Below are 26,668 nucleotides of genomic sequence, written 5' to 3' on the forward strand. Positions count from 1 at the left end.
TAACGGGCCTGTCAACATGCCCAGCAAGGTCCCTCTGATCCTCCTTACTTTCCACAGCCCTACCATTCCTCGTGTATTCCCGTGCCTTGTTTGTCCTGCCCAAGTGCATCACCTCACACTTATTTACATAACATTCCATTTGGCATTCCTTAGGCCATCTGACCAGCCCATCTATTTCTGCCTGTAATGTAAGGGTATCCTCCTCACTATTTGCCACCCCACCAATATTTGTGTCCATAGGTTCTGGAAGGTTGAGTACATAATGAGCCGGGGGAAACAGATGAGGTGTGTCACTGTGTGCACGCTAACTGATCCACTGTCCTTGTTGTTAATTTCAGCATCATCAGAGCATGGCCGCCAGGAGGAATTCCAGATGCCCCATCTCACGCCTGAGGGCCCTCAAGTGTCACCTGTGTCACACCATTTCTGCGAGGCAGGCACCAGCGCAGATACTAGCACCTCGGTGGGCATTGGAACATCGGCTAGTGTCCCAAGGCACAGTCGAGAGGATACATCACAATCACTAGAGGAGCTGGCAGAGACAGAGTGCAGATGGCGCCAGCAGTCAGAGAACTGCAGGAGACCAGGCACATGCTCAGTCGGTGCCTGATGATGTGCCTCTGCATTGTCCGCGACACAGCAGCTGCAGGAAATGCAGCCGTGTGTGCGGGAGCATCTGGGAGTGATACATGAGGCTGTGCTTCGCTTGGTATCCATGGTGGAGGAGTCCACATAGAGCATCACTGTTGCAATGAGCCTCATGGCAGAACGCCATGCTTCCTCCATGAAGAGAGGGGCGACTCTCGTGGAGAGGGGCCTCCAGGAGAACAGTCAGGTTCTCCTGGGGTTATGCACGGACCTGCAAGCCCTCACAGCGCCAGTGGCCACAACTGGCCATTGCCAATGTGGGAGATGGCGTAAGCTTCAAGCTTCCTAGCTCAGTACCCAACCATCCACAGTGAGCAGAGAGGTCTGGGGCAACCTCATGTCAGCGCAGCAGCTGCCTTTCTTATCTGCGGGCTCCTCTCACAGCACTCTGGATGAGGGCAACAGCTGCTCCGCCCCTCTCCCAGTGACCGCTTCATCGGGTGAGGCTGCGACGACTGGGGAGATACCAGCTGTGGAACTGGCAGAACCCTCCCAGGCGGGGCCAGCACAGGCTCCATGGGCCACAGGACGAACGCCAAGGTCAACGAGGCCAATAGGACAGCAGAGTTAACAGGCTGCCTCAGATGCCACTCTGAGCGATGGGGCGGCACCAAGACGTAGCACCCGGAAACATAAGCATAAGGCACCTCAGGCACACTACAGATTTCTTACTGGTGCTTTTGTGTTGGCTCTAGATTAGGGGCTTATTATTTGTTTCTACTTGAATAACATTTTGTTTCGACTTTGTGTGAACTTCTGATGGTGAAAATTAAAACCAGATGTGTTACCACAGCTGAGGGTGGCTCCTTTGTTCTGCATTTGTATGTTTTACATACATGTCATGAGTGTTTGAGTGGACATTGAAGTTTATGTCCAAATCCCTTAGTTGCAGCTGATGAAGTGGTAGATGTAGCATTTAAGTGCCGAGTATAGAAGCGCCAGGCAAGGCTGGTCCTGCTGATCCATTTGTGTGGAACTAGCTGAAGTTCGTTGGATTAAAGTCTGCCGGGTGTCCTTGCCTCCTTGGTGTAATCCCGGGTCAGCATTTAGCCCCTCATCATTCCCCTGTGCCTCCTCATCCTCAGAATCAATGCTGGACTCATCGTGTGCAGCCGCATCCACTGCATCAATGTCTTCGTCATCCACTGCGTCCCCCCTTTCCAGCGCAAGATCGTGGAGAGCGCAGCATGCAACCACTATCACCGAAACACAATCTGGGGGGTATTGGAGTGCGCCCCCTGAGCAGCCCAGGCATTGGAAGCGCATCTTGAGAGACCAATGGTTCTCTCCACCATAGCTCTTGTGGAGCCGTGACTCCTATTGTAGCGCTGCTCAGCTTCTGATATTGGATGGCGGAGAGGCGTCATGAGCCACCTTCTGAGGGGATAGCTCTGGTCACCCAGCAGCCACCCATCCAGCCTAGCCGGGGCACTGAAGGGCCCCGGCATCTGGGAGTGTCTGAGGATGTAGGCATCATGGGAGCTGCCTGGGTACCTGGTACAGACCTGTAGATTCTGCATCCTGTGATCACACACTATCTGCACGTTCATGGAGTGGAAGCCCTTCCTGTTGACAAAGGCACTGGGCACACCTGCTGGCGCCTTGATGGCCACATGTGTGCAGTCTATTGCATGCTGGATGTGGGGGAATCCAGCAATGGCTGCAAAGCCTCTGGCTCACTGTGTCTGGCTTGCCTGGTCCCAGCGGAAGTGGATGAAGGTCAATGCCCGTCTGAACAGAGCGTCTGTGACCTGCTTGACACAAGTGTGGACAGCTGATTGGGAGACAGTGCAAAGATCATCCACTGATCCCTGGAAGGTACCTGAGGCATAGAAGTTGAGGGCAACTGTGACCTTCAGAGTCACTGGCATGGGTTGTCCGCCTGCACAGTTAGGAGATATCTCAGGGCCAATCATCTGACAGATGTCGTTGACTGTCTCCCTTGACAGTCGGAGCCTCCTTCGGCATTGCACCTCACACATACTGAGGCAGCTGCTTCGCCACCTGTATACCCTGGCAGCAGGATAGTGGTGTCTTCTGCTGCCCCTTCCACCTTAGACTATCTCTTGGCCCTGCACCCCTTGTGCCTGTGCCTGCACTCCCAAAGGTGGTTCCCCTGGAGGCTGATTGTGCACTCCTAGCCTCCTCCACATTCTAGCCCTCCCTTCCTCCTCAGAGGAGCTGCCTCCAGTGGACATGTCAGAACCCATACCCAGGCTAAAGGGAGGCCTCCAAAAAGCTGCAGGCCCGATAAAGGTTACTGACTGCAGAGTCCTGACCCGAAGGTTCAAAGTACACAGAAAGCTGCTGGAATTCTGAACTGCTACAGTTCATACAGGCAAGTTTAAAACACTTTCTGCAATAAATACTCACAGACCAGATTGACAACCCCACTGAGCCCTCTTATCCCACCTGTGGATGAGTTGCACTAAAAATTCTCTTACCCGCCTGCCTGTTGTGCCCTGTGCCGAGCCGAAGATTGCATGGGCGCCTAAAAATCGCTGTTGATTGATGATTTAAGGGCCTTAACTAGCCTGTTAATTAATGGTGGGCACGTGTTGAACTTCATCATGCGCCTGCCCAGTGAAATATCACGATGGTGCATGGTGACATCAGGACGTTCGCCCAACAACACCGCACGTCATTTTACGCACTGACGTGCGGGGCCTGCCCCCCACATGTCAAGCAGAAAATTCTACCCAATGTTTTAGCATCTGTCTTAATTCAGTCATAATCATGATTCCACTATTTGAAAATTTAAGTTAAAAGTGAAGGATAAAGTGCTTTTAACTTCCTAGTTTCTTCCTTGTGGAAATATTTCAATGCAATTGAATACCTACCTTGCTTGCTGATCGTACTATTGGTGAAACCTGGGATTCCCCAGATGAGGCGCTAGATTTAAACTGCTGTCAGGAAAAGAGAAATCCATGCCACAGAGATCATTAGATCTTTGTGGGAGTTTTCTTCGAGGTAAGTAGCAAGTTGCTTCACCACTGATTGCAAAATCTGAGCCAGTGAGTTATGTGAGGAGTACATATGAACATCTGAATTAGGATCAGCAGTAGGCCATTTGGCCCTTGGAGCCTGCTCCACTATTCAATGAGATCATACCTGATCCAATTGTGGCCACTTTTCCGTCTACTCCCAATACCCTTTGACTCCCTTGTTGGTCAAAATCTATCTCCCTCTACCTTAAAAATATTCAAAAAGAGAGTTCCACAGACTCACATCCCTCAGAGTGAAAAAATGTCTTCTCATCTCAGTCTTAAACGGGAGGCTCCTTTTTATTAAACTATGTCCCCTAGTTTTAGTATTTCTCACAAGGGGAAACATCCTTTCAGCATCCACTCTGTCAAGCCCTCTCAGGATCTTACATGTTTCAATAAGATCCTGTCATTCTTCTAAACTCCAATGGACACAAGCCCAACCTTTCCTCATAAGATAACCCTTTCATCTTAAGAATCAGTCGAATGAACCTTCTCTGAACTGCTTCTAACACAATTAGTCCTTTCTTAAATAAGGCTTAAACTATAACAGGACTCCAGGTTTGGTCTCACCAATGCCTTGTACAACTGTAGAAAAACATCCCTATTTTTATATTCCATTCCGTTTGCAATAAATTACAACATTCTATTTGCTTTCCTAATCACTTGCTGTCTCTACATTCTAACTTTTTGTGATTCATGTGCCAGGGCACCCAGATCCCTCTGTACCTCAGAGTTCTGCAATCACTCTCCACTGAAATAATAGGCTGCTTTTCTATTCTTTCTACCAAAGAGGATAAGTTCACATTTTCCCATATTATACTCCGCCTGCCAAGTGCTTTCCCACTTGCTTAACCTGTCCATATCTCTTTGCTGACCCCTTATGTCCTCTTCACAACTTAATTTCCTAGCTTTGTGATATCAACACATTTAGCAATTATGCATTTGATCCCTTCATCCAAATCATTTATATAGGGTGTAAATAGTTGAGGCCCCAGCATTGAGTCGGGAAATTAGGATTTGTGGAAGACAGAGATTCCGGTTGTGACCATTGCAAACAATTTTTTATGCGTTTCTGTTTACAGGGTATTTTACTAGCATTTTTGCGATGTTTTAATTTAGGACAGACCTGTTTGGGTGGTATTCTGCGGCTTGTATAGAAGCCATTAGCAGACAGTAGAAGAGATTTGAAATTAATAACGGGATGAAACCACTTACGTTACAGGAGGAATTATTGGTGATTTGGATTTTTCGGAGTGATGGTGCACCAATCAAATGGCATTTTCCTTGGACTGGACCAGCCTACAGGTTGTAATTGAAACTGTAATTAGCACTTGAATTACCTTCAAGAAACAATGTTTAGCACAATAAATGACAGAAATCATCTTATAAACCAACACAGCATCACTTCTGTATGATATAATTGCACTAAAAAATGTTTCATTTGGAGAAGCTTGGAATATGGTTCTGTGGTACTTTGAAGCTGAGTTGACTATTTTAACCATAGGAGAAGAATCATAGACAAGTCTTCCTCTATTCATACTCAACATTCATTCATTCATACAAACAAACTTTCTTGCACGAAAATCAGGAGAAGGAAACCAAACTTATTTTAAAATTTCTTTGTACTGAGATTCTGAGGCTGTTTGTATCTCCAAGTTTTAACATTAAAATGCAGTCATATGTTCACTTGCAGTCAAATACATTGCAGTAGTTATGCAATTAGCAGTTGGGTTATAGTTAAGAAGATAGTACTTCATAGAGTTTTAATGTATTTATTTTAGTCACTTCAAAATCCTAAACTAACCCAACTTGAAATGAAGAGAGTAAACAATAAATGTACAATGAAACACCTTGCTGTGTAACAGGGAACATACTCTACCACGGGAAACTGTTTACTCTGAAAAGCTGAAGTTAATTTAATTAGATGCTGTTAATTATTGGTACAAGTTACCTGCCTTTTTGTTTGGCCTAAATAGCCAAGTGGTTACGGTACTGGGCTTGTAACCCCAAGATCAAGAGTTCAAATCTCACCATGGCAAACTTTGAAACAATGTAACTTCATCTGAATACGAACAGATGGAAACGTGTTTGTACTCGAAAGAGTTACCTGACTTTTTGCTGCAGCGTTGTTGTACCATGTGTCCCAATACAGGCCATGTAACAAAACACCAAAACTCCAGTTCCACCAATCATCAGCTGTTTTCACATTTATGAAAGGACTTTTCTCATTCCTAAATATGAAAACAAAACAATCTCAAATACAAGGTAAATTATTGCCTTTGAGAATTACAATTTCTCAGAGTATATTCTATTTTTTCCCTAATTGTAAACAAATAGTCAAAGTTCTATATCATTGATGGTGCAGAAACGTGGTGAGTGGCGAGTGGTCGATCTCCCGACTGCCCAGCCTTCCCCCCACCACCAATGCACAAGTGAGGAGAATGATGGAATATTCTTCACTTGCCTAAGTTGCATGAGTGCAACTTAAAAACATCCATGAAGTTCCACCCTACCCAGGACATAGCATTCCATTTGATTGGCATGTCATCCCCTGGCTTAAACATCTATTCCACCTGCCATTATGGTATCAAAAAACATCGTGCACAACCTACAAGATGCAGCATCTTGCCTTAGCTTCTTCAGCAGCACCCCCTAAATTCATAAGCTACAGTACCTCAAAGAGCTAGACCAACAGGTGGATAGGAACGCCATCATCTCAAAGCTTTTGTCCAAGTCACACACCATCCTTACTTGGGCACATCTCACTGTACCTGCATTACCAGTGGGTCAAAATCCAGAAACTCCATCCCTAACAGCACTGTGGGAACATCTCTGCCATGCAAACAGAAATGGCTTAAGAAGATGGCTTGCCACCTTCTCCAGGACAACAAGGGATGGGAAATAAATAGACATGTACCAGCGATGTACGCATATCAACATATTTCCAAACCAAAGGTTCAGCACAGTCTTTTCAATAACAGGAGCTTTCAAGAAATTTAACAATATGTTTTTCAGAAGCAAATTTCTTTTTTGAAGAGCATCATTCAAAATTTTTAAACCAACACAATGAAAAAGGTTACAGAAAATTCAAAATCTAACATAAATATATTTCAGTTTGTTTACCAACGCAAGCAAAAATAGGTGAATTGAGTTATTTATCTCATCACTGATGTGGATCTTGCCATATGCAAAGTGTCTGCATATTTTCCTACCCAATAACATTCACTATAATGCCAACTAATTCATTGTATATGAAGCTAATTCAGAAATACCTACATGTGAGAGATGTGATGAGATAATATATAAATGCAAGTCCTTCTTTTTCACTGCATCTCTATAAGCCTTCTGATGACCAAAATTACATTTGCATTTGTAGCACTATAGACAGTGCGGAGCAGAAAATAGTTTTCATAATGCCGCCATGTACAATCAGCGATTCCCCAGGGGCAGGCAGCACTGTCTGTCATTGGGGAATCAAGGCATTTCTGTGCATCTCCACAATTTTCTCCCAGTGAGTCAAATAGGCAGCTCCCAGAAACATGTCCTGAATCAATGCATCTATCTACATAGAAGACAATTCTTGTGTGAATGAAGATGGACTGATAACCATTTGGGTGCCATTAAAACAGTGCTGTGCTTTTGGTACTGGCCTCTTACTGTGAAAACTTGTGAAACTGTATTGAATAAATGTGAAAGGAAAACAAAAATGCTGCATACGCTCAGCAGGCTAGGCAGCATCTGTGGAGAGAAACAGAGTTGACATTTCAGAGATAAAAACAAAAAAACTGCGGATGCTGGAAATCCAAAACAAAAACAAAAACAGAATTACCTGGAAAAACTCAGCAGGTCTGGCAGCATCGGCGGAGAAGAAAAGAGTTGACGTTTCGAGTCCTCATGACCCTTCGACAGAACTTGAGTTCGAGTCCAAGAAAGAGTTGAAATATAAGCTGGTTTAAGGTGTGTGTGTGTGTGTGTGTGTGTGTGTGTGTGTGGGGGGGGGGGTGGGGGGGGCGGACGGAGAGAGAGAGAGAGAGGTGGAGTGGGGGTGTGGTTGTAGGGACAAACAAGCAGTGATAGAAGCAGATCATCAAAAGATGTCAACAACAATAGTGCAAAAGAACACATAGATGTTAAAGTTAAAGTTGGTGATATTATCTAAACGAATGTGCTAATTAAGAATGGATGGTAGGGCACTCAAGGTATAGCTCTAGTGGGGGTGGGGAGAGCATAAAAGATGTTTTTTTTAATCATGGAAATAGGTGGGAAAAGGAAAATCTATATAATTTATTGGAAAAAAAAGAAAAGGAAGGGGGAAACAGAAAGGGGGTGGGGATGGGGGAGGGAGCTCACGACCTAAAGTTGTTGAATTCAATATTCAGTCCGGATGGCTGTAAAGTGCCTAAACGCTGAACAATTTCTCCTTCAACTCCTCTCACTTCCGCCAAATAAAAGGTGTGGCTATGGGTACCCGCATGGGTCCCAGCTATGCCTGTCTCTTTATGGGGTATGTGGAACATTCCTTGTTCCAGTCCTACTCCGGCCCCCTTCCACAACTCTTTCTCCGGTACATCGATGATTACTTCGGTGCCGCTTCATGCTCTCGTCGGGACTTGGAAAAATTTATTAATTTTGCTTCCAATCTCCACCCCTCCATCATTTTCACGTGGTCCATCTCTGACACTTCCCTTCCCTTCCTTGACCTCTCTGTCTCAATCTCTGGTGATAGACTGTCCACCAATATCCATTACAAACCCACCGACTCCCACAGCTATCTCGACTACAGCTCCTCACACCCCGCTTCCTGTAAGGACTCCATCCCATTCTCTCAGTTCCTTCGCCTCCGTCGCATCTGTTCCGATGATGCTACCTTCAAACCAGTTCCTCTGACATGTCCTCCTTCTTCCTTAACCGAGGTTTTCCACCCACGGTCGTTGACAGGGCCCTCAACCGTGTCCGGCCCATCTCCCGTGCATCCGCCCTTACGCCTTTTCCTCCCTCCCAGAAACATGATAGGGTCCCCCTTGTGCTCACTTATCACCCCACCAGCCTCCGCATTCAAAGGATCATCCTCCGCCATTTCCGCCAACTCCAGCATGATGCCACCACCAAACACATCTTCCCTTCACCCCCCCCTATCGGCATTCTGTAGGGATTGCTCCATCCGGGACACCCTGGTCCACTCCTCCATCACCCCCTACTCCTCAACCCCCTCCTATGGCACCACCCCATGCCCACGCAAAAGATGCAACACCTGCCCCTTCACTTCCTCTCTCCTCACCGTCCAAGGACCCAAACAATCCTTTCAAGTGAAGCAGCATTTCACTTGCATTTCCCCCAACTTAGTCTACTGCATTCGTTGCTCCCAATGTGGTCTCCTCTACATTGGAGAGACCAAACGTAAACTGGGTGACCGCTTTGCAGAACACCTGTGGTCTGTCCGCAAGAATGACCCAAACCTCCCTGTCGCTTGCCATTTTAACACTCCACCCTGCTCTCTTGCCCACATGTCTGTCCTTGGCTTGTTGCATTGTTCCAGTGAAGCCCAACGCAAACTGGAGGAACAACACCTCATCTTCCGACTAGGTACTTCACAGCCTTCCAGACTGAATATTGAATTCAACAACTTTAGGTCGTGAGCTCCCTCCCCCATCCCCACCCCCTTTCTGTTTCCCCCTTCCTTTTCTTTTTTTCCAATAAATTATATAGATTTTCCTTTTCCCACCTATTTCCATGATAAAAAAAACATCTTTTATGCTCTCCCCACCCCCACTAGAGCTATATCTTGAGTGCCCTACCATCCATTCTTAATTAGAACATTCGTTTAGATAATATCACCAACTTTAACACCTATGTGTTCTTTTGCACTATTGTTGCTGACATCTTTTGATGATCTGCTTCTATCACTGCTTGTTTGTCCCTACAACCACACCCCCACTCCACCTCTCTCTCTCTCTCTCTCCGTCCGCCCCCCCCCCCCACCACCCCCCCCACACACACACACACACACACACACACACACACACACACACACACACACACACACACACACACACACACACACACACACACACACACACCTTAAACCAGCTTATATTTCAACTCTTTCTTGGACTCGAACTCAAGTTCTGTCGAAGGGTCATGAGGACTCGAAACGTCAACTCTTTTCTTCTCCGCCGATGCTGCCAGACCTGCTGAGTTTCTCCAGGTAATTCTGTTTTTGTTTTTGTTTAACATTTCAGGTCAAGATTACCATTCATCAGAAATGTGTTGATCTGTGAGCTAGCACTAAAATTACAATGAATGCTGCCAGATTGTTAGAAAAAAACCAAATCGTTCTGGTTATCCCTTTTCCTTATGAAAAGGTCATTGACCTGAAACAGTAACTTTGCTTCTCTCTACACAGACACTGCCTGACTGCTGAGCATTTCCTGTATTTACTGTTTTTATTTCAGATTTCCAGTTTCCACAGTATTTTGCTTTGGTTTAAGTCAAAAATATTCTAATTTGTAGGCTTATTTTCACTTAACTGGTCATGAGTAACAACCACAAATACACACTGGATTGCCATACCTAATAAACTCTGCTCGAATGGCTTGGTTGAGGTAATATTCGTCTTTGGAAAATTTGCCAAACGTAATCAACAGCAGCAGAATCAGCATGACAATGTAGAGCACAAATTCTCTGCAGTGGGCAAAATCATGAACCTTAGCATTACATAAAGGAAGAAAAAGACAATCTGATAGGGAAAAATAAACAGTAATTATAGAAAGTTAAGCAATGAGATTTTCATAAATAGGACAACTTTTTAAAAAAATGATGAAATACTGTAATGTCTGTTGAATTAGGCTCTCTTTTCTCATACGGTCTTTGGCTTCTTTAAGTTGCACAACTGTTGGTGGTCGAGCTAATCTTAAATAGCGAGCCCTTTGACGAGCAGCAACAATCTGCTTGGCAGAAATAAAGAAACAATTATTAAATGATAAAGAGTGTTGAAGTTAATTTCGGATTTAAAATAATTCATATTTACTTCAGCATTTTACACAGAAACATATCCCCATTTCCACATGCAATAAAGCACCAAGGGCTAAAAGTTAGTTCACTCCCATTTTCAGGTTTGTGATTCGTGATCTGCATGCATCAGATGCTGTTGAGGCAGGCAGCATGCCAATTTGGTGCTTCTTTTTCATTTCCATGATTGCAGTCTTGATTGCAGTCTTCAGTCAGGTGGATCCCACGCTGCTGCCTAGGGAACTGCTGCCACTCAGTAGGGAACCTAGCATTGTGAGAGCCTGGCATGCAGTGCAGCTGGCTTCCTACTCTTAAATATGGCCTGAATTCATAAAGAGGAACTACACGGATTGAAAGGAGTTGCTGCTCGCTGCCAATGCTGCAACTGACTTCGAATAGGAACAGGAGATCGAGTACCAGGGCAGAGAGAGGGCTCCCAGGTTCACATATGCAGCTTTAGTCGTGGCAGTTGACAAGAGCAGAGAAGCAATGTTTCCAGGGGGTGTCAGAGAAGGAATGCCCTCCTGAGAAAATGGGAGCAGGTAACGAAGGAAGTCAACTCCCAGAGTTCATCTTCTTTGGGTAACCCATTTCTCCATATTTATTTTATTTAGTGAGTAGGCAAAAATTTGGGAGATGGGACACAATGTGGAGAAATATGAGGTTATCTACTTTGGTAGGCACAACAGAAATACAGAACATTCCTTAAATGGTGAGAGGGGAAAGTGAAGTGAAACTTCAAAACGACTTTGGTGTCCTTGTTCATGAGTTACTGAAAGCTAAAAGGCAGGTACAGCAAGCAATTAGGAAGGCAAATGGCACGTTGGCCTTTATTACAAGAAAATTTGAGTATAGGAGTAAAGCTGTCTTAACTGCAATTATATAGAACCCATGTGAGACCGCACCTTGAGTATTGTGTGCAACTTTAGTCTCCTTACCTAAGGAAAGATATCTTGCCATAGAGGGATGCAAAAAACATTCAGTAAATTAATTGCTGGGGTGGAGGGATTGTTCTATGAGCAAAGATTAAATATACTGGGCTTTATTTTCTGGAATTTAGAAGAATGAGAGGTGATCTCATTCAAACATACAAAATTCTTACAGGGCTCGACAGGGTAGATGCAGGACACATATTTCCCCTGGCTGGTGAGTCTAGAACCAGTGCAGTCTCAGAATAAAGGGAAGGCCATTTAGGACTGAGATGAGGAGGAATTTCTTCATTCAGAGGATGGCAAATCTTTGGAATTCTCTGCCCCAAAGAGCCGAGGAGGCTCAGTTGTTGAGTAAATGTAAGACTGAGATTGATAGATTTCCACATATTAAAAAACATCAAGTGATATGGGGACAGTGCAAGAAAATAGTGTTGAAGTAGAAGATTAGCCATGATCTCACTGAATTGCAGAGCAGGCTTGAAGGCCTGAATGACCTAATCCTGCTCCTACTTCTTACATTCTTATGTTCCTAAAGTGTTCTCAACTTTAGGGTGCTTCACTGCAGTACTAGTTTCCAATACACCTAAACTAAACACGGGTCTTATCCGAGTGCACAGCCAATTCAACTGACCAATGAAGCTTCACAAATGCTCTGTTTCTTCTTTAGATGTGGCATCATCTTTCTGTGATGACCTAGCATGATTCACCAGGATAGAAGTAATGCTCTCTAAATAGGATTGCTGATTCAAAGCTACTTCAGACCTATTCTGCCTAATGTTAAATCAATATATTTAAAAGCGCAAAGCCTTACTTCCAATCTTAAATTCCACTTCAATTTTATTAATAACAGGGTTCTTAAATCTACAGGACTACCCCATAAGAAATCATCAACACGCATCATGAAAATGCCTGAAAGTTTCCTTTTTGATACCAATAAAACATTGCAGGATCCGCTTTTAGTTGAAAACAGCCTACTTTCAGCAAAACAAATCTCACAAAAATACCATAGCCTTGAGGCATCATTCAGGCCATAAAAACAGCTGGCTAGTTTCCATAATTTCCCTTCTGCATCATTTGTTTCTTTGGGCTGTTGTAAAAACAGTTCTCTATGTAATTTTACACCCTGCAGAAATGTAGCTTTTATGTCTACTGATCTACATTCCCACGAATATATGGCCAAAAAAGCTAACAAGACTTTCAGGATTACTTCTCCCGCTATGGGAAGTTCACTGTAATGCCTGTATTGCTCAGTAGCTCTTCAAAACCCCGAGCAATATCCTCGCTTTAGCTTTATAAGTCCCGTCTTCAAGACCTTTTCTGTGCAAACCACTTATACGACAAGGATGGCTGACACCTTTCTGGTGCTTCAGAATAAATTCTAAATTCCTACCAACTATCTAATTCCTGTTGTTTTGCCACTTTTATTCGTTCACCCTCTGGTTTATTGGCACTTATCAACACTTCATGGTCATAAGGACTTTTGCTCTAATCCTACCTCAAGTCTGTTCTGTAGCCCTCATTTCATTGTGTAATGTATTCAAGTTGGGGCCTCTACTTGCACTTCGATGCCTTTTAGGACAACCACTGTAAAATATCTCTCTCACATGGTCTGGGACTCTTTCTTCAGTATGTGATCATTTTCTAACACAAGAGTAACTCTCAGATGTTAATCTGATTCACACCAGTTGGTGAAGTTAAAACTAAGACACAGGTGCTTTCTTTACTGGAGACAGTTTATTGAATTAGTTTACAATCAAGACTACTCCAACACCCCTAGTGCCCGAGCTATCCTCATTTAAAGGTATACAAATACCCATCACCTGTTTAACAATGCAATTGTCATAAAACCTTACAATGTTAAGGTTTAATGGCAATTACAATGTAATTAATAAGACATTGACATCTGACCCATTATTAGAACTTGCACGGTGCTTTCTTACTTTCCATTCCTTAGTAGCCCGCCCCCTGCACCCGCTCCCACAGTTACACCCCGATGGGGGGAAAATGTTATTCCATATCTCCAGAATTAAACTATATCTCAAATTGTCTTAAACGATGCCTTAGAGGTCTCTGAATTTTTTCAGACACCTCAGCCTTGATGAAAGCCCTTCTCCCTGCATGTAAAGCATTCAAATGTGCAGAAAAAATTGAACTAATCATAGTCCCCTCTAGGGCCGGTGGACCATTGCCCACCACAGAAGGTACTTTGGGATTCCTCTCAGACCCATTGATAAAGACTATACCCTCCAAACATCTGAAGCAAATTCTTTGCCTGAACTGCCCATGCCAGTGGGTTTGTTAGCAGATCAAACAAAATGCAAGTTAAGCTTTTATGCAGCTTTTCATCTATCACCTTGTTATTCCTTCACAAAGTCTGAAAGTACTCTCAGCTGTAGTATTCACGACTACTATATTCATATTTTCACATTTGTCTCTAAATTCAATATTAGTAAAGTCCCGTCTATATCAGTCAGAAATTTAGCTGGTGCCCTAAGTCCAATCCCCATCCATTTCTCCATTACTTTATCTAATCACCCTTTATTTTATACATTCATGGGATGTGGGTGTCGCTGGCTAGACCAGCATTTATTGCCCATCCCTAGGTGAGCTGCCTTCTTGAATTGCTGCAGCCCATATCGTGTGGGTACACCCACCGTTCTGTTGGGAAAGGAGTTCCAGGATTTTAACCCAGCGGCAGTGAAGGAATGGCGATATATTTCCAAGTCAGGATGGTGAATGCCATCTATTACTGCACAAAGACTAAACATGGTTGCCATGTTTAGGAAATTAAAATATTTCTGTCTTTTCCTCATACCTTTAGATCGGGATGGGGAACATTTCTTTTATCAAGGACCACTCAAACATTGACAAAAATCAGTTGCTGGCCACACATAAAAATCAACTTAATTTATTTTTCTTAAAAGAGAGAATACAGAAATGTTCAACCCACCCGCTGCTTCAATGCAATGACTGAGTTTGCTCCACCCTAATGAGTAGCACAGCTTGTGTGTCTCAATTATAGCACTCCTGAAATGCAACTCAACTTTTTGCTTGCTTTCCTTTCCCATTCTCTCTCTCTCTCTCCTTTCCCACTTTGTCTGCGTCTCTCTTTCTCTCCTTTTCCACTGTCTGCTTCTCTCTCTCATGTCCCATTCTATCTCCCTCCCCCTCTGTCTCCCCACCCACTCCGCTCTTTTCCTACTCTGTTTCAGCCCCAAAATAGCCCAGGGCAGTGACTAAACAAACCGAGGCTCTGGCCAACTCCTAGCCTGAGGCTGCACCTGGGCCTGGAACCTGGGCCTTTGTCTCAGTATGCAGGGCTGAGCCCCTGTCCTCGGACACCAAAGGAGCTGGATGTCCTGCTCCCTTTCTTCCCTGGTAGGGATTACTCATGTCACCACCCGATCAGCAAGCAGAAGTTTCCCATCCCTGCCCTGCGTTCCTGATCTTGGAACTCGGGCCTTGCTCTCTCCCCACAGCCTGAGCCTCTGTTGACTGCAGCTGAGGTGCAGGCATCAGAACATGGTGGTGGCTGGCTCACAGGGCAGCATGTGGGCTGGATTTTGAAATCTCCCCGTGGGCTGAATGAAAAGATGCAACGGGCCAGATCCCGGCCCCGGGTCGGTGTTCCCCGCCCTTGCTTTAGATCCGTGACAAATATCTCAGTGAAGTCACATTCCGATGGAAAGCTTACAATAGGACATGGTGATGTCCTCCGATACCTTTTACGTATTTCACATTTGCACTGATCTCTTCAATGAGCCATGTAAATCCCTCATCAACCACACCTGCATCTTTTAGCAGAATTTTAAATTTTTGACAAGAATGGTGAGCAAATAGTCTGTTCAGCTTTAAGACAATTTGCTTTCTTTCTCTCTGATTCTTATCACCTAATATTTCTATCACATTCTGATTAGAAACATCAGGCTTTGTTAAGGGGATACAGTTCTTCATGCCCAGTTTCATTTGTGCCATAAAAGCAAAATACAGCGGATGCTAGAAATCTGAAACAAAAACAGAAAATGCTGGAAAAACTCAGCAGGTCGAACGGCGCCTGTGGAGAGATAAAAGAGTTAACATTTCGAGTCCGTTTTCACTCTTCTTCAGAGGTAAAGAGAAGTAAAAATGCAATGAAATTTATTCTGTTTAAAGGGGGTGGGACAGATGAAGCTGGATAGAAGGCCAGCGATAGGTGGGGGCAAAGATTGCCAAAGATGTCATGAACAAAAGGACAAAGGGGTGTTAATGGTAGTGGTACTGGCTAAAGGAGAAGTTGATGGTGGCATTAAGGTTAGAAAGCAGAATGTGATAATAGCAGGACATGGGGAAGCACTCTGGAAAGAGTAACATGAATAAGTGACAGATGGCCCTTGTGGGGGTGGGGTGGGGGGAGGGAACGGTAGTGGGAAAAAGATTGAAAATGGGATTTAAAAAGTGGGGATAAAACGATGAATAAAAATGAAAATAAATAAAAATAAGTGGATAAAAAATAATTAAAAATGAAAATGAATATTGAAGAAAGGGGATAAAAAAGGGTTGAGGATGAGGAGAGAGTTCATGATCTGAAGTTGCTGAATTCAATGTTAAGTCCTGAAGGCTGTAAAGTGCCTAATTGGAAGATGAAGTGCTGTTCCTCCAATTTGCATTGAGCTTCACTGGAACATTGCAGCAGGTCAAGGACGGACATGTGGGCATGACAGCAGGGTGGAGTGTTGAAATGGCAAGCAACAGGAAGGTCTGGGTCATGCTTGCGGACGGACAGAAGGTGTTCTGCAAAGTGGTCACCCAGTCTGTGTCTGGTCTCTCCAATATAGAGGAGGCAGCATTGGGAGCAGCCAATGCAGCAGACTAAATTGAAGGAGGTGAAAGTAAAGCGCTGCTTCACCTGAAAGGAGTGTTTGGGCCCTAGGACGGTGAGTAGGTAAAGGGACAGGTGTTGCACCTTCTGCAATTGCATGGCAAGGTGCCGTGGGAGGGGTATAAGACATTGGGAGTGATGGAGGGGTGGACCAGGGTGTCCCGGAGGGAATGGTCCCTATGGAATGCCGACAGGGGGTGGTGAAAGGAAGATGTGTTTGGTGGTGGCATCATGCTGGAGTCGGTGGAAACAGCGGAGGATGATCTTTTGAATGCGGAGGCTGATGGGGTGAAAAGTAAGGACAAGGAGGACCCTATCATGGTTCTGTGAGGGGGAGGAAGCTGTGAGGGCAGAGGTGCAGGAAATGGGTTGGACACAGTTGAGGGCCCTGTCAACCACAGTGGGCAGGAAATCCCTTGTCACTTGTTCATGTTTTTTTCCCCACAGTGCTTACCCTTATCCTGCTATTATCACATTCTGCTTTCTGACCTTAATGGCACCATCAGCACCTCCTTTAGTCAGTACCATTAGCATTAACACCCCTTTGCCTTTTTGTTCATGACATCTTTGCCAATCTCTCCTTTGTCCTACTTATCTCTGGCCTTCTATCCAGCTTCACCTGCTCCACCCCCTTTAAACAGTATAAATTTCATCATATTTTCCTTCTCTTTAGCTCTGAAGAAGTCATATAGGCTCGAAACATTAATTCTGTTTTTTCTCTCCACTGATGCTGTTGGACATGCTGAGTTTTTCCAGAATTTTCTGTTTTTGTTTCATTTGTGCTATGTTCATGAAAAGCTTAACAGCAAGAGTATCTCACTAGAAATGACATTAATACTAATAAAGTGGCTTACTGCAGCTATTTTGTATAGAATCACTGCTCTTTTTAGCAACCTCATTCCTGACCCTGAAATGAGAAGAACTTTCATACTCCCTGACCTTCCATCAATCCTCCCTACTGGGTAAATCTAGATATTATTTTAGCCAATTTGTTCCACCAATTGTCAAGGTGTAACCACTACCTAACACCACAAAATTAAATTAATCCACGACTAATATACTCATAACTGGGCTAAAACTTTTTGTAACTTGTACAATTCCTTCAGACTGTTCATTATCATCATCTTCAACCTCTAAGTTCTGTGTAAGTGTCACTTTGAGAATCTGATAGTTCCACTTTGTGCAGTTCATCACAAAATGATATTTTAAGTCACCTCTGATATGCCTTTTATCTGTTCCCTTGGCATTCCTGGGGTCTATTCACCTACTATTGCTGCTCCAATCCTGTTGTCTGCTCTGGTATCCAGATCTGCTAAAAGTACTTTCATCCTCATTCTTTTGTTTGTAACTCTTCCTTTATACTGGCCCCATGTGTCCAGTATCTGGATGATTTCGAAATGCCACAATCATTGAGTCCTTCATCCTTTCTAACACTGCGGAATGTCCCATTTGTTCCATCAAGGCTGTAAGTAACAGCTGCTTCCCCAGGAATGTTTTCAATGCAGCAGAAATCTGACCCACAAGGGACTCTCTTTCTGGGAGCCCCTGTTAACCAGGAGCCTATCCATATGCAACACCTCAGCACAATCCAGTAATTCAAATGCGAGTGCTGAATCTCGAAATCGAACTTTAGTAATCTTTTATACAGTCTGTTGAAGTATATGATACATTCCTCCATGGAATGACAGTCTATCTTTTGAAATCTATCAAAGTCTGACCATGGCTCCTAGGCATCTAATTAATCATCTTTCTTGTAAATTTCATCCAGGAAACTTAATGGAAGATCTGAGCCTTCCTCAGTATCCAACTAACAGACATCCAGCTCACAAAGTACTTTGTTTCTGATCTTACTTTTTGTTAGGAAGTGACAATGCCAAGGCCATACCTTGTTTGCTCTTTGGTAGGAACATAACCTATACCACATAACGCCTTTGGATATTTTTCACCTGGAAAAATGAATGTACGAATTGAAATATTTGTGCAGTACCGTGCATTCCTTGCTGAAATAACTTACAAATTAAATCAATAAACATAAAATAAATATTGCATAAAACCCACCAGTCTCTCTTTTTTTCTTAGGCAGCTGCTCGGGTTCAGGGATGACTTGCTTCCACTCTGGTTCAATGGGTTCTGAGATGACTGATAAATCCAATGCACAATCTGCACTGACACATGCGGGCAGGTGTTGCTTGGGGTTCATTTAGATGAGTTGTTTGAAGGTTTTTGCACTCTCTCCGCTGCCTTGACTTCGCTTCTGCATGTTACCAATGAATCATCTGTGCTTGGTGCCTTCTCGAAAAAATCTTCTCCCATTCTGATCAGATGCCCTGTATTTTTCACCCAAACAAGCTCTGAGGCAAGGAAAGCATTTTTGCCTGTGTACAGCAGCAAATACCTTCTCTTTCAAAGACTTTAAAACTGTCTCTCTGTCTCAGCCGATGTAAAGCTCCACTGCAGGCACGCCTGGGGCTCCATAATTAAAATCAACTCGCAGAATCAAGGAATGGGCCTTTTCTTCATAGAAATGAGCAGCTCAGGGTTCAACTTCTTCCATGAAAAAGAAACTTGTTTATTTTGATATTCTCTTGAGAACTTTACTTCAGGGTTTTTAAAATAAATCACAGTTCCCTCGAGTCCAGATGAACACTTCAGTCTGCACTTGCTTCAGAACGGCACCGATTGGGTCACGGGATCCAATGTCACATTGACATGAAACTATGTGAAGCAATGCATCAACGATATGCAGCAATGACTGCAAGAAGACAAGCCACGACGATGCAAAATTACACGAAATCAAAATGACAAAGCACATCTGCAATGCGGGCCCTAAAAACTTCACAATTTTAAAGCGAAACAACATAAAGCAGAGTGACTTAAAGTGATGATTTACTGTATCGACAAAGTGGGACATTACAAATGTATAGCTCCTAACTCTGCAACCCACCATCGGTGTCAATAAGTGTCTCTACACTCTTTTGAGCAAACAAATAAACAAATTAAACCAATGAGCAACCTCTTAAAGGGTCACCTCCAAGTTATTGCAACAAAACAAAAACTACAAAGGAAACTTATCAAATTAAATTAAATGATCATTTTGGGGAGTGACGATGCACACCAGCTTGTGGTGCCCACCGGCCACGGAGAGCCTCAAGCATATTGGCGAACACCGTGTGCTCCCTCGCCAAGGACATCTGGATGCGGACATAGCCACAAAAGAGGGGCAGGCAATCAGGTCAAAAACCCCCTCAACCATTTTATGCCTGGACCTGTTTATGACTACTTTGATAGTCTGCTCCTGAGCCTGGCAAATGTCTCTTTCTACACTTCTGAGCATTCAAATCAATAAATGAACAAATAAGCAAATGGCCAACCCTTTAAAAGGGCACTGGAACAAAAAACAAAAATTACAAAGAAAACTTATCAAATTAAAATAACATTCCCTAGGCTAATAATACATTCTAGACACTTTGGGCCCACCAGTCTCCAAAGGCCTCAAGTGCACTGACAAACACCACGTGCTTCCTCTCCAAGGACACCTGGACACGAACATGACCATGAAGGGGCAGACAGTCGGGTCAAACAAGCTCCTCAACCACCTGCTGCCTTGACCCACTAATGGCCACCTTGGCCAGGCCTAGGAGCAGGCTAACGACGACGTCTTCCGATCTGCTTGGCCCTCTCTGCACTACGTCATCAAAGATCCCCATCTGTCAAAGTGCGCTCTTTCGCGCATGCAAAAGAGCGCACTGCTCTCTGAGACTTAAGTGCTGTCTCAGGGAGATCAGTGAAAGTTTTACAAACTTAAAAAATAGAAAAATAAAAAAATTATTAACATGTCCCCTTCATGTGACAATGTCACACGAGATGGGACATGTTAATAAATATCACATAAAATTTATTAAACATTTTTAAAGCAGACATGAAACCTCATCCCGCCAGTGGATGAGGTTTTATGTTTTTTCTATTGCTCGCTGGGGCTCCTGCTCTGCCCACCAGCCTTAAGGTTGGACGGGCAGGGCTTTTAACCACCTTAATTATCCTGATATTGGCCTTAATTGGCCATTGACAGGTCGGTGGGCGGACAGCTGATTTTGCTGTCTGTCCGCCTTCCTCAATATTTAAGTGGACCGGGATGACGTTGGGGGTTCCTCCCGATGTCATCCCACGTCATTTTCCCGTCGGCGAATGGGCCCCGCCCCCCAACTTGCCAACGGGAAAATTCAGGCCTCTGTCTTTCTCTCCACAGATGCTGTCAGACCTGCTGAGTTTTTCCAGCAATTTTTGTTTTTGTTTCAGATTTCCAGCATCCGCAGTATTTTGCTTTCATCTTTATGGAAAACATTTAACATTTAGAAAGGTAATCGTAAAAATTTTTTGTAAGTATGGGGATTCAATCTGAAATAAAATGCACAAATAAGCTGCAAAGCTACCTGGAGCAGATTAGTTAGCTGGAATAACTCTTATATTTTGTAATTTGTTTGCTTAAACATTCAGTTATCTTTTAACTTCTCTGTGCCAACACTCATCAATAAGTGTAATTATTGTTGCACTATGAAGAACTAAAATGCCACATAATATTGATATTAACAGCAACTAATTTTCTCCTTTTCTCTCCTGATTGGTTCATGCATGCCACAGCCCTCCAGTGCCTTATCCAGGTGGCCATTCTTCATGTATCGATTTGATGGTGAATGTTAATGGGCTTTTTATCATAGAAGCCGACCCTGTCTTCATTTGACATTTACAGTATACCCTCTCCAGCAAGAGCCATTGGATAGTGAACCAATTCTCCAAATTTTGAAACAGACTGGAATTCTTTGTAATGAGGAACACATATAAGTAAGGCAATATAGTTAGCGAGTGTTACCCTGTCAAGATCCATAGAGGAATGGTATGGATTGTAATTGTTATCAATGGGACAATCCTCAGAAAGAAAACCAGGTTCAGAATTCAATTGCTTGCAGGCTTCTGATGAAGAATTAGAATCGACAAGGTTGACGTAAATGTCACTACAATCCTTGTTTTTCAGTGCAACAACAGCTGCTATGCAGAAAATCTGAAAAGGAATTTGAACAGTGAGGGAAACAGTCCTAAAATGGCCACTTTAAATCTGTCACAAGAGAAACTGTTTCTCAAATGTATTTCATCTTAGCAGATACAAAGAAGAGCAAAGAGAACATAATGCTATTTTTCTGCCACTAGATGTAGCTAATGACCTTTATGAATACAACTTTAAATGTGAAAACAGAAGTTTACCGATTGTGGAGTTTTATTATTGTATGCAGATACAATTATTGGTTAATGGGTGTATCATCTGGGGTTATCTTCATTACTGATATGTCTGTTCAGTGTTCTTTTAATTGAAGGTTACTTATTCAAATTAACATCCAACGATCTAAAATGACACTATGCTCGGAGTCACCAGAGGTTGTGTGGATGGGAGCTGGAAGTAACAAAGGGACATGGACAAGATGAGTAGAAGAAGCTGTGGTAGATGGAGCTCAACAGATCTGAGAAAGTCAGAAAATAAATGGTGAGAAATCAAGGGTTATGTCGGAGCAGAGATTTAAGTGATAGAATATATAAATCATTAAAACCTATTCCACAGGTACAAAAATCAATCAAAAAGGCCCATGAAAGGTTAGTTCTTATCTCAGATAAGTAAGAATTTAAAAGTGTGGAAGTGATGCTCAATTGTGCAGTGCCTTGATCAGATCCCATCTGGAATACTGCTTTTAATTTTGGACACCAAACCTCAGGAAAAATATGCTGGCCTTGGAGGTGTTAAGTGCACAATCATGAGATTAATACCGGATTTGAAGGTTAAATTAAGAGGTCAGGTTCCATAAATTTGTCTTACATTTTCTTGAGTTCAGAAGGTTGACAGGTGATCTAATTAAGGGGTTTAAAATAAGGGCATTCATGGATTAGAAACAGAGAAACAATTTCTTCAAGTGGAGTAATTCAGAAAAAGGGGCATCATTTTAAAATTAGTGCTCAGTGGTTTAGGAGTAAAATCAGAAAGCACTTCTTCATACAAGTAACGGAAGTCTGTAACTCTCTCTCCCAAAAAGAGTGTGGATTTTAAATCAGTTGAAAATTTCAAGGCAAAGACTAACAGATTTTTTTTGAGTAAGAATATCAAGGAATATGGAACAAAGTCTTATAAACAGAGTTGAGATATAGATCAGCTCTGTTCTGATTGACTGAATAGCCTTGAGAGGCAAATGGCATACTCTTGTTCCTATGGTTAAGGGAGGAAATGCTAACTATACAGCAAAGGGAAGGATCCTATCCAATGTGTAAAAGATAAATGGGTGAACCATGTATAAAAATGTTGCACACTTTGCATTTTACAGTAGAAAAGTTACAATTCCGTTGACTAGATAATGCTAGATAGTGAATGACGCTACAGTACAGGTTCAAACACTGTATTGGCTGTGGTAGTTCAAAGAGGCCTGCCTCCTCGAACCTAGGCCCCAAGCTTGATTTGGAGTGGTGCCCATAAAGCAATATCTCTCCCTAATGGACTACAGCTTATTACCAGTTAATTATAGCAGAAATTCTCTCAAATTGCTTTTTATTGGTCACTGAGAAAGTGTAGCATAACAACGATTTTATCAGGGAACTGAGATTAAAAAGATAGAGCTGTCATGTTAAAAATGCAGCAGCAAGAATGACCTGAAGAGCCTGCATCTGTCCCTGTGTTTCTTTCTTTGATGGAGACTAAGTAGACCAGATCGCACCGCTGGAGCAAAGCAGTGTCTTTCATATTACTTACTGCTATAGGTTGGATGACAAAGATGCAGTACAGAAGGGAGAAGAACAGCGAATGTAACCATAATATAGATTTGGTTGGTCCAAACCTGAAATTAAGAAAGATGGCCACAATATTTCATTAATTTATTTTTAAGAAAATACAGATAAAATAATTGGAAATATGACATACAAACTACAGTCTTTCTTACCGTAGTCCTAAAAGGCTTGTAATCAATATGCACACCAAAGCAATCAAAAGGCAGATCACCCATGCCAGATAGTTGCACCAACTTGGGAGAAAATGTCTGGCTCTATTCTTCATGGGCTGTTCAAACAAACCGCTGTGTTCTAGAGATATTAAAAAAAATATTTAAAAGATAGTCAGAGGCATTTACATTGTTTGATTTCTGACGGTTAATTTAATTATAGGATGGAAATTGGTTTGGATCTTGTACATCTATCCAAATGAGTTCCTATTTGATGCTACACATTCGAGAGAAGTACCAAGTTTGTACTTTCCAATGGGCAGGTAAAAGGAAATCAGAAGATGTCAGCTGCTTCCAATTGTCTAAGAATACAAATTCAAGAATGTCTGGGAGCAATTCAGTTTGGCCATAATTCTTATAAAGCGAGTGCTCAGTGGTACAGAGAGACAAAGAGAGCTGTAGATAAACAAATAATATTTTTGAACTGTGAAAATGAAACAGGAAACCTCTGTAGAGGAAACGCATGTTTATGAAAGATCACTGATGAATTAACAGTAAAATGTAAATTACTACATGGTGACAAATACAAGTCTTACCATTGGTTGAATGCAGTACTTTAATATTAGCTTATGGTAACCAATCCCATTAAGAACTATCAGTTCAATACAGTCCCTTAATTCTTTTTTCCCTACCTGATGAATAATCTGATCGCCGGTCACTAGAGCTGTGTTTGGAATCCTTCACGACTGGCCTGGCGTTTTCCTGTGAACTACAGTCCTCAAATCCACTTGAGCTGCCTTCAGACAAGCAATTTCCATCTTTCTTGTTGCTCATTTCACTGTGGTGCTCTGAGTGAATGCTGGGAGATTGTGGCTCGAGTAAACCACGCTGGGGAAATGCAAGCATATGCCTATAAGGAATCAATTTAACAATTCTCGTACAAAAACAAAAATTGCTGTAAAAACTCAGCAGGTCTGACAGCATCTGTGGAGAGATGCTGATTCTCTCCACAGCTGCTGTCAGATCTGCTGAGTTTTTCCAGCAATTTTTGGTTTTGTTTCAGATTTCCAGCATCTGCAGTACTTTGCTTTTAACAATTCTCTCATCTTTGTTTTCAGATTCCTACATGTCTGCACCCTTCCCTACCTCTGTAACCTCCTGCAGCCCTACATCTCAGTATTAATTCAATTTGGATCTCTTGCACATCTTTGATTTTCAAAATCCTACCACTGGCTGCTTAGGCACTAAGTTCTGGAATTCCATTCTTAATCTTCTCTGACACTTTCCTCCTTAATACCTACCACTTTGACCAAGTTTTTGCTCACCTGCAATAATATCCCTTCATGTAGTTCTGTGTCAAATTTTGTTTGATAATATTCACCTTTGGCGGGGTAGGGGTGGGGTGTGGGCTAGGAGGGGGAAGGATTCTACAGTAATGGCACTACATAAATGCAAGTTGTTGTTGTTTCATTATCTTGAGCAGACTCGAGTGACTTTTTTCTGTAACATAATGCTTACCTCATATTTTTTTCTCCACAATTCCTGTGCCCATTGCTGCAGATTCTGCCAGGTCAGGTACGATTCAAATGCACTGTCTGAGGCCAGCAGAGCATCCCGATGAGCTGAAGAATTATTATAGAAATATAAAGTAATTTAACTATCCAAAGTGACATTGTTCATTGTTATATTGTAATTTTATTTTTGCATATGCTGTGCAGAGTTGCAGGTCATTCACTGTCCAGAACACTATATATTTCCCAGACTCAGTCTGAGTTATGCCCAGGGTCAGGTGCACCCAGGTGAACAGTGGAAAGGGGAGATGGACATCAATTTTCCTTTTATCCCAAGTAGACGTATCCAGTCTCTGATTTGCACCTTCCCAGTACATTAAATTGCCCACTTGAGGCCCACAATTGGCACCTGTGTGGGAAGGCTGTCCTCGAGCCTTCCTGCCCTTGACTTAATTGGTGGGGTCCCCACCTCAAATCCTCCTGCCCGACCTAATGTCTTCCCCACTCCCCTGAGTTCCCCCCTGCCCATGACCACTGGCAGCCTCTGAACTCGCCTCCAATTTAATATTTAACAGTAACTTCCAAAAGGAAGTTGGAGAAATACTTGCAGGGAAGGAAATGCAGGGGTACAGGGCAAAAGCAGTGGAGTGGGACAAATTAGATAACTCTCTCAAAAAGCCAGCACAGGATGATGAGCTGAATGGCCTCCTTTTCTGCTGTAAGACTCTATGGGCAGAATTTTGCCCTTGATGGGTGAGTGGGCAGCCGACCTCCGCCGCTGAAATGGGACGCGCCGCCATTTTGAGTGGGCGGGCCAATTGAGGCCCGCCCAGCGGCCTGGCTGACTTCTTCCTGTGCAGGGGGGGTGGGGGGGCTTGGAATCCCCAACTGTCAAAGTGCCGCTTTTTCGCGTATGCACTTCAAAGAGCACACTGCTCCCTGAGGCAAAGTGCTATCTCAGGAAGATTAGTGACAGGTAAGAAAAGTCAAAAAATAGAGAAATATTAAAATTATTAACATGTCCCCCTCATGTGACAATGTCGCATGAAATGGGACATGTCAATAAGAAACACATAAAGTTTATTAAATTTTTAAAATATGTACATGAAACTTCATCCTGCCAGTAGATGAAGTTTCATGAATAATCTGGAGCCTGCTGGAGCTCCTGGCCTGCCCGCCAGCCCTAAGCTTGGATGGACAGGGTCTTTAACAAGGTTAATTAGCCTGTCAATTGCCTTAATTGGCCATTGACAGGTCGGCGGATAGACAGCTGATTTCGCTGTCCGCCCGCCTTCCTGAAGATTTAAATAGACCGGGATGACGGCAGGGGTTCCTCCCAACGTCATCCTGCATCATTTTACCCATGGTGAGCGGACCCGCCCCCAGATCGCCGAGTGGAAAATCCTTCAGTATGAGTTTGTGTCTTTTGGTTTGATGTCAATGTTTTTGTTTGATAACCACTCCTGTAAAGCGCCTTGGAACATTTTGCATATTAAAGGTGCTAAATAAATACATGTACAAATGTTGATGACACCCAGGTCTCACTCACCACCACCTCTCTTGACTCCTCCACTGTTGCTAAATTATCAGGCTACTTAGCTGCCATCCAATATTGGACAAGCAGAAATTTCTTGCAATTAAATATTGCAAAGGCTGAAGCCATTGTTTTTGGTTTCTGCTCCAAACTCCACTCCCTAGCTACTGACTCCATCCCTGTCCTTGGTAACAATCTATGAGCTCTTGACTTCATATTTGTGCA

At 43.1% G+C, this 26,668-nt stretch overlaps 1 protein-coding gene across 1 annotated transcript in view; it reads right to left on the reverse strand.

Annotated features, from left to right (window-relative positions):
• LOC121276026 (polycystic kidney disease protein 1-like 1) overlaps positions 1-26,668 on the reverse strand; it is a 252,137-nt gene that overhangs the window by 60,712 nt on the left and 164,757 nt on the right. The window contains exons 35-42 of the mRNA XM_041183968.1: positions 24,917-25,020; positions 24,091-24,286; positions 23,402-23,540; positions 23,215-23,299; positions 21,301-21,489; positions 10,461-10,579; positions 10,206-10,316; positions 5,743-5,866 (exon numbers count right to left, since the gene is read on the reverse strand). Of these exons, the coding sequence (XP_041039902.1) occupies positions 5,743-5,866; positions 10,206-10,316; positions 10,461-10,579; positions 21,301-21,489; positions 23,215-23,299; positions 23,402-23,540; positions 24,091-24,286; positions 24,917-25,020 (1,067 nt within the window). The remainder of the gene's footprint in view (positions 1-5,742; positions 5,867-10,205; positions 10,317-10,460; positions 10,580-21,300; positions 21,490-23,214; positions 23,300-23,401; positions 23,541-24,090; positions 24,287-24,916; positions 25,021-26,668) is intronic.

This window comes from Carcharodon carcharias, chromosome 3 (genome assembly GCF_017639515.1).
Source record: "Carcharodon carcharias isolate sCarCar2 chromosome 3, sCarCar2.pri, whole genome shotgun sequence".
Taxonomy (NCBI): Eukaryota; Metazoa; Chordata; class Chondrichthyes; order Lamniformes; family Lamnidae; genus Carcharodon; species Carcharodon carcharias.